The sequence below is a fragment of the Physeter macrocephalus genome, chromosome 7 (assembly GCF_002837175.3).
Source record: "Physeter macrocephalus isolate SW-GA chromosome 7, ASM283717v5, whole genome shotgun sequence".
In the NCBI taxonomy this organism is placed as follows: Eukaryota; Metazoa; Chordata; class Mammalia; order Artiodactyla; family Physeteridae; genus Physeter; species Physeter macrocephalus.
In genome coordinates, this window is record NC_041220.1 from 59,756,273 (window position 1) to 59,764,699 (window position 8,427).

At 39.4% G+C, this 8,427-nt stretch overlaps 1 protein-coding gene across 3 annotated transcripts in view; it reads right to left on the bottom strand.

Moving 5' to 3' along the window:
- Positions 1–1,224: 1,224 nt before the first annotated feature.
- AFF1 (ALF transcription elongation factor 1) overlaps positions 1,225–8,427 on the bottom strand; it is a 236,746-nt gene continuing 229,543 nt past the window's right edge. The window contains exons 20-22 of one of the 3 annotated variants that reach the window (XM_028491879.2): positions 6,167–6,217; positions 5,273–5,353; positions 1,225–1,608 (exon numbers count right to left, since the gene is read on the bottom strand). In XM_028491879.2, coding sequence (XP_028347680.1) covers positions 1,463–1,608; positions 5,273–5,353; positions 6,167–6,217 — 278 coding nt within the window. In that variant the 3' untranslated portion in view covers positions 1,225–1,462. The remainder of the gene's footprint in view (positions 1,609–5,272; positions 5,354–6,166; positions 6,218–8,427) is intronic. The other 2 variants (XM_028491877.2, XM_028491876.2) reach the window with 2 other exon arrangements.

An 8,427-nucleotide genomic window follows, 5' to 3' on the forward strand; every position in this document is an offset into this window, starting at 1 on the left:
GTATTTGTCATGCCTGAATTTTCTTAAATTTAAACTGGGAGTTCATAATTCATAAAATGTAAGGTTCCTTGGCATAGCTGTGTCTATTACTTGGTGCCTCTTTGCTCTGAATGTCTTAAGTATCAGTTATTTTATATATACCACTCCCTTAGCACATTGATGTTATAAATTCCTTCATAAAGATGACTAAAGTACTGATGTAGATTCAGAAAATAACTGCATTCTGCCTGAAACTTTGCAACCTTTCTTTTGTTTAAAAAAAATGTTTCTGTTTTGGCCTTTGGCCAAAAGTTATAAAGTTCTTACCTGACCATAAATTCCCTTATTTCCCCCTATTCGTCTGCAAACAAGTATCTTTTTTCCTGTCTGGAGACCAGAGTTCAGGACTGAAGGACACAGTGGCTATTTGTACTACATTCTAACACAGTTCTCTGGTTTTCCTCCTTCTACTTGTTTCATTTCTCAATACCTGTTTTAATGCAGTACCAAATCAGTGTGTTTTCTTGGGAGTCAGCTTTATTGAATTATTCATATGATACAAAATTGACCCACTGGGTTTATAATCCATGATTTAGTAAACTTAGAGTTGTGCCAACATCACCATAATCCAGATTTAGTTCATTTTCATCATGCTTCCAAAATTTTCATGAGCCCTTCTTGGAGTTAATCTCCACTCCTCCCCTCCTTTCCTCCCTGCCTCTTGCTCAAGGTAATCATTGATACGGTTTCTGCCCATAAATTTGCTTTTTCTGGGTATATCATGTAAGTGAAATCAAACTCTATATAGTGTTTTGCACCTGCCTGTTTCACTTAGCATAATGTTTTTGAGGTTCATTTCATCCATACTGTAACATTTTTAATACTGAATAGTAGTTCATCTTATGCATATACCACATTTTGTTTATCCATTTACCAGTTGCTCATTTGAATTGCTTCCAGTTTGGGGCTATTATGCAAAATGCTGCCATGAATATCCATAAACATGTCTTAATGTGAACATGTTTTCATTTATCTTGGGTGAGTTCATACAAGTGGAATTGCTGTTTCTTTTAAGAAACTACCAAAATGTTATCCACAGGGGCTGTACTATGTTATATTCCTATCAGTACCGTATGAGGTTTCTGCTTTCTCATCATCTTCTCCAGCACTTTGTGTTGTCTTTCTCTTTGATTATAGCCATTCTCCGGGACGTGAAGTGGTATCTCACAGTGGTTAAACCAATGTGGGGTTTTTGGTGGTGGTTTTTTTTTTTTTTTTTTTTTAATATTTTCTCCCTAAAGGAAATGGCTGCTCTCTAGTGGTGCGTTCCTCACACTACACTTGGGAAAAGGGCATTTATAACAAGCCTTAAAGCGTGTTAAAATTTACATTCATTCGTGTTGTGCCTACATTGTTTAGCACGCTGAGTGCAATTTGAGGACCGGGTTCAAAATGTTTTCCTAATTACCCCTGTTAATAACCCTCAGGACCTGGTTGGTTGGCTGTGGCTTTTACTTAATCCCTGGAGGTGCATCATAGTCACACCAAGTTTTTGTGCTTCAGATCTCATCCACTTTATATACTCACATCTTTTGGCGTAAAGGTTGACACCGGTGGAGTGGCTAATGCCTATGAAGATAGGGAGAAAAAGGCCAGAAACAGTTTTGTTGACTCAAACTTACCACATCCTTTCAAACCAGAGCCAGAGGAGTAAATAATTCTTACTAGTGGAATGAATGTAAATTCCTTTTAATGAATTGCACACAAATGGAATGTCTGGTGGCTTCTTGGTATTTTCAGGTAACACTTTGTAAATATGCCTGTAGAGAGTTGTAAAATTTTAGAAGAATGGGTCTTAGCTGCCCCTAGGCTCCTGGGGCTCTGCTGAAATGAGAGCACCATGCACATTAAAAGCAGTGAAGAAATTGAGCTCAAGGAAGGAAACTAGCCAGGGACTAACTTAAGGGATGGTAAGTAAACAAAGATGTGGCTTCAGGAAATTAGGGTAGTACAACTAAACATTTAATGGTTTAAAGTAAGAACTTACAAGTTTTGCTTTAATGCAACAGGATATCATTTTTTTAACGTGGAGAGAATGTACGTATGTGAAATTTCCCTAACCTCTTATGCCTTAGCACAATGCATTCACCTAACAATGCATTTTGCTCTCCTGACATGTCTGTTAAATGAACATATATATGTGTATACATACATAGCACACACACAGATGCCTGAATACAAAATAGTAGCATGATGGATGGGCCTGCTCATGGTTGATTTACTGCTTCAGTCAAATGGAGGCAAGAGGAGAGGCCAGACTATGCATCTGTGACTGACATTTTGGTACACAGTAATTGTACTCTATAGTAAATGGAATTATGTTATCAATTGGGGTGGCTAAAGGGGTATAAGATATAGGATAGGAGATACATAGTTTATTCAATTTCATGATAAGCACTGGATAGGAGGGAAATTGATATATTGGGGGATTAAAATAATTTTAAACATGCATCAGAACTTTAAAAATGTTACTATAACGAATATTGTTTTTCAAAGGATTAATATGTGGAGATTTTGTTTAATCCGATGTCATCATTGCCAAAACAAAATGACTTACAGAGATACTGTTATTTAACAGATTTTTATCCTCAGCCTTTGTGTTTTGGAACCAAGTCTAGTGATTTATATAAACAGAATTGTTTAACTCCTCCCAGAAAAACTATCATAAAGTAAGTAGGGTGTGTGTATGCTTGCCCATCCAGTTCTGCAAAGCATGATAATGACTAATTTGAAAGGTGATTTTAAAAATACAAACTATGGAAAGTACACAGCACATGTAGCTTAACACACGTTCCTCTCCACTTCGTATTTTCACTTTCTAGGTCTGTTGTGCTGAAGGGATGGGAATGTATCATGAAGCATAAGAGGAGTGTTGTCCTCTAACGGATAAGCTGGCTTATGCCATGCTGTCAAGCTTGAAATAACTCAGTCAGAACAGTATAGCCACAATGGTGGCTTTAGAATAGCATCTAGGTTAGAGAGGGCCACTGAAAGGGACAGTGGCTGTCTGGGAAAATACCAGATCTAAAGTCACCTGTCACTTGCATGGAGAAGAGACATGCAGTTCAGAAGCTGGGCACCCTGACTTATGCTTTATGCCAACATACATTCTGAAGCATGTCACTTTACACAGAGCAGTCAAACTATTGAACGGATGGAGTGACTCTCACAGGGACGAAAAGTCAGTCTTCCCTTGCTTTTTTAAAAAAAAATTTATTTATTTATGGCTGCGATGGGTCTTCGTTGCTGCGCGCAGGCTTTCTCTAGTTGCGGGGAGCGGGGGCTACTTTTCGTTGCGGTGCGCGGGCTCCTCATTGCGGTGGCTTCTCTTGTTGCGGAGCACAGGCTCTAGGCACGCAGGCTTCAGTAGTTGTGGCTTGCGGGCTCCAGAGCGCAGGCTAAGTAGTTGTGGCGCACGGGCTTACTTGCTCCGTGGTATGTGGGATCTTCCCGGACCACGGCTCGAACTCATGTCCCCTGCATTGGCAGGCGGATTCTTAACCACTGTGCCACCAGGGAAGCCTTGTCTTCCCTTGCTTTTTACCTTCATTTAAAATAAGCAAATAGGAAATTAATAGGACTAGTCAAGTAACGCTCAGGACTGTACAAATTTTAGATTAGATCCATGGGCCAGAGAGAAACCTATGGTGAAATGCATTCTGTACATCCAGTGGGTTTCAAAACTTTCCAATATTTTACAGCTTCTAATTTATCCAGGACAAATGTCATTTGCTTGGACCAAGAAATAAGTTTTAAGGATTAATGGAGCTTCAAATCCTGAGGACCCATGTCAGTGATGTGAATGGAGTTTCACTCAGGGATTGATCATGGCCTCCAACGTTGGAAAAAAGGGGAAATGCTGTAAGCAGCTCGTGATGCCTGTTCTCAACGGAACAAACGTGGGAAGTGTCGTGCGATCATCAACCTAGTCCAAGTTTCTTAATTTACAAATTAGAAGCAAAAGATAAACTCACAGAAATGAGCTAAGTATAGGAAAAGGCATTCTACAGAATCAAATGCCAAGTGGCCAAATAAATCTGTGGCAAAATGGTTAACTTCAGTTGGCAGAGAAATGCAAATTGAGGTAGTATAAGACTTTTTTCAGGAATTCCCTGGCGGTCCAGTGGTTAGAGCTCCACACTTTCACTGCCGAGGGCAAGGGTTCAATCCCTGGTCAGGGAACTAAGATCCTGCAAGCTGCGAGGTGCGGGCAAAAAAAAAAAAAAAAAAAAAAAAGTTTTTCATTTTGCAAGCAAAGCTGGCAAGAATGTTAAGCTCATCCACAGTTGGTATAAGAGCTTTTTTGGGAGAAGTGGTTTGGTGATAAAAAAATTTTTTTAATTGGTTTATTGTTTGACCCAGAAATCCCCCTTCCAGAAATTTTTCCTGTAATAACACTTGTAGGAATGCAAGACAATGTGTGTACCAAGAATCCTCAGTACAGCATTGTTTGCAACAGCAGAATAATTGGGCCAGGGGCAGCTTGCGTGCATAATGGGAGAATGTTTAAATGGTGATATGTCTTTAGTTACACAATATTTTACAGCCAAAATGATTAACATAGAAATATAGGGACTTCCCTGGTGACGCAGTGGTTAAGAATCCGCCAATGCAGGGGACACAGGTTCGATCCCTGGTCTGGGAAGATCCCGCATGCCGCGGAGCAACTAAGCCCGTGCGCCACAGCTACTGAGCCTGCACTCTAGAGCTTGCGAGCCCCAACTACTGAGCCCAAGTGCTGTAACTACTGAAACCCACGCATCTAGAGCCCGTGCTCTGCAACAAGAGAAGCCACCGCAATGAGAAGCCCATGCAACCCAACGAAGCGCAGCGCCGGCTCGCCGCAACTAGAGAAAACCTGCACGCAGTAAAAAAGACCCAACGCAGCCAAAAATAAATTTAAAAAAAAAAAATATATATATATATATATAAAGTGGGGAGAAAGTCAGAATATAATACATCCAAATTTATGTTTAAAAATAATGTGTAAGTGCACAAAAGTTCTGGAAAGTTACACCAAACTTAATGGTTGTTTACTTTGGGGAGGAGGGGATGAAGCAGACTTGCTCTTACACTTTTTGCTCTATATGCTTTTGTGTCATTTGATTTTTTTAAAACTAGACTATTTGTAAATCAGTTTGAAAAAAAATTTTTTTAATTCCAAAATGATACTTATGTAGATGTAGATGTAGGCTTGGGGACCTCTGCAAAACCACTTTACCAGATCACTTACTCCCTTGAGATGCTTGTAAAGTCCTCGGTTGCGATCTTGTATACCAAGTCCTACCTGCAGGAGGAGGAGTTTCTTCAAAGACTGCAGAACAAAGATGGGAAAGCAGGGAGTTGAATAGTTAACTGAAGACATTTTTCTAAAGCCCATGCACTTGAGTTCAATTGGTTTTCCAATAACAGTGTGTATATATGTAGAAATGTATGTGTGTGTTGTTTAGATGATAATTTAGCAGGAGAGAGATGCAAACCCATAATTGTTTCTGCCCTGCTACATGTGAAGTAAGGTAAATGAGATGTTAGGACTGGGCCCCAGTAATAGAGAAGGGTGATGTAAAGCACTTATCCAGAGCAGGCACATGGTCTTTTCAAGCTAAAATAGAATTGTCTGTTTAGAAAGTATTTCAAGGCCCGCCCTCCAGTCTGCTGGAAGGGCACAGGTCTTTATTACCAGAGCCTTGCTGTCTCACTACAGTCTTGGCTTTCAGCTGAGTGTGTTCTGTGGAGAAACCACAAACACTGAAAGAATCCTGCTCTAAGACAAAACAGGCTAGACGGGTACAGTTATCTAATCACAACCAAGTAACAGCAGATAAACCTCCGATTATATTCTGGTAAAGGCCCATTGGACTTCAAAGCTGTTTGGAATGGATTGAAGGGTTTTGAACACCTCCTAGGTGTCCTAATTTAAAGCGGCCTGGATTGTGACAATTTATATTCCCAGGAACCCTGGCAAATAGTAAATAAATATCCCTTTAAATAATTCAGGCGTCAAAAGTGCCTAAATACTTAGAAGACAGACACACAGAGAAAGGTTTGTGTCTTACCTTAGAGGTGCTGTGGTAATCCAGCAGTAGTAAAATTGTCTCCCAGTGTCTGGGAGACAGCTCTTACATACCTTGAGATACCAGAAGCAGAAACTGCAAAGACATTGGTAGAAGTCCGCCTACTTAAAAAACGAAACAAACTTTGTTAAAATGTGTCATAATAAAAACTGATAAGCCAAAGATAATTTGGAGAGAAATATTTACAACAAAATAAGAGGGTAATATCCTGAATATATAAATCAAAAGGGAAAGATGAATAGCCTGGAGGGATAATTTATTTTTTTTTTTACTGCTCAGCATCCTCTTCCTTCATTAACAGAACTCTTCCTAGTGGAGAACTCATTCTATATGATTTAAGTGAAAACTTTCCCATCTACCCAGTTAGGCTCTTGAATTGGGTCTAGAGTATTGGTCCTGTAACCTATGCACTACAAATGGCAACTTCATATGTAACAAAAAACATAGTACCGTAAGAATGAAAATATAAATGAAAACATCAGAAGACAGTCTCCCACCTATCAAATTGGGTGATTTTTTTCCTTTTTGTGTTTTCCAAACATAATACCCATGATTGGTAAAGGACCGGATTATTAATGCATACTAAAATCACTAAGTGAAACGTGGTTGCCACAGGGCAAAGCCCATATTCGTAAGAGTTTTGGTGATCATATCCTCACCAAAGACTCAAAGCATCACTAACAGGATGATTTTAGGTGTCTCCTGATGTGATGCAACATGAAATACACAGCACCACCTGTGAAAGATTCTTGCCAAATACAATCAAGCTTCTACACCTAACCCAGGGACTTCCCTGGCGGTCCAGTGGTTAAGACTTAGCCTTCCAATGCAGGGGGTGCGGGTTCGATCCCTGGTTGAGGAGCTAAGATCCCACATGCCTTGCAGCCAAAAACGCAAAACATACAACAGAAACAATATTGTAACAAATTCAATAAAGACTTTAAAAATGGTCCACATCAAAAAAAAAATCTTTAAAATAAAATGAACCTAACCCAGTTTATAGGAAATCTACATAGGAGATAAAGATATGAATTAACAGACTCTTAGGGAAAAACAGGGCCAAGATGTAGGACGTTGTATTAAAAAGGTGTGTTTTTTTTGTTCTGGAGTAACAGAGAGATATGACAACCAAATGTAATGCCTGAAACTTGACTGAGTCCTGGCTCAAAAAAAAAAAAAAAAAGCTGTAAGACCTCTGGGGGGACAATTACAGAAATTCGAATAGGAACCGAATATCAGATGTTGAGAAATTTTCTTAGCTGATATAATGGTATTGTGATCCTGCTGGAAAATGTCCTAGGAAATGCATGCTGAAGTCTTTAGGGGTGAAGCATAAATATACACATGCACACATTTACATAAAATATGGTGAAATACTGTTGAATCTACCCAACTTGTTTGCTTCAGGGATGGCCCATGGGAGCATTCTTTATACTATCCCCAAATTAGAGATAGTCTCAATGTTTAACAAGGGCGTTGATTAAATAAACTGGTACAACCATGCAGTGGACAACTACTACTGAAAATATATGAGACAACATATGACAATGGAAAGTTTTTGTGAAAAAAAAGAAAACCCAGAAGAGGTTTTATGACCCATGTTTTAAGGCCTAGTTCAAGTGAGAGCTCTTCCCTCAGTCTTCCCTTTAGTCTTTTTTTTTTTTAACATCTTTATTGGAGTATAACTGTTTTACAATAGTGTGTTAGTTTCTCCTTTACAACAAAGTGAATCAGTTATACATATACATATGTTCCCATATCTCTTCCCTCTTGCGTCTCCCTCCCTCCCACCCTCCCTATCCCACCCCTCTCGGTGGTCACAAAGCACAGAGGTGATCTCCCTGTGCTATGCGGCAGCTTCCCACTAGCTATCTAATTTACATTTGGTAGTGCATATATGTCCCTGCCACTCTCTCACTTCGTCACAGCTTACCCTTCCCCCTCCCCATGTCCTCAAGTCCATGCTCTAGTAGGTCTGTGTTTTATTCCCATCCTACCACTAATCTCTTCATGACATTTTTTTAGATTCCATATATATGTGTTAGCATACGGTATTTGTTTTCCTCCTTCTGACTTACTTCACTGTGTATGACAGACTCCAGATCTATCCACCTCATTACAAATAACTCAGTTTCATTTCTTTTTATGGCTGAGTAATATTCCATTGTATATATGTGCCACATCTTCTTTATCCATTCATCTGTTGATGGACACTTAGGTTGCTTCCATGCCCTGGCTACCGTAAATAGAGCTGCAATGAACATTTTGGTACATGACTCTTTTTGAATTATGGTTTTCTCAGGGTATATGCCCA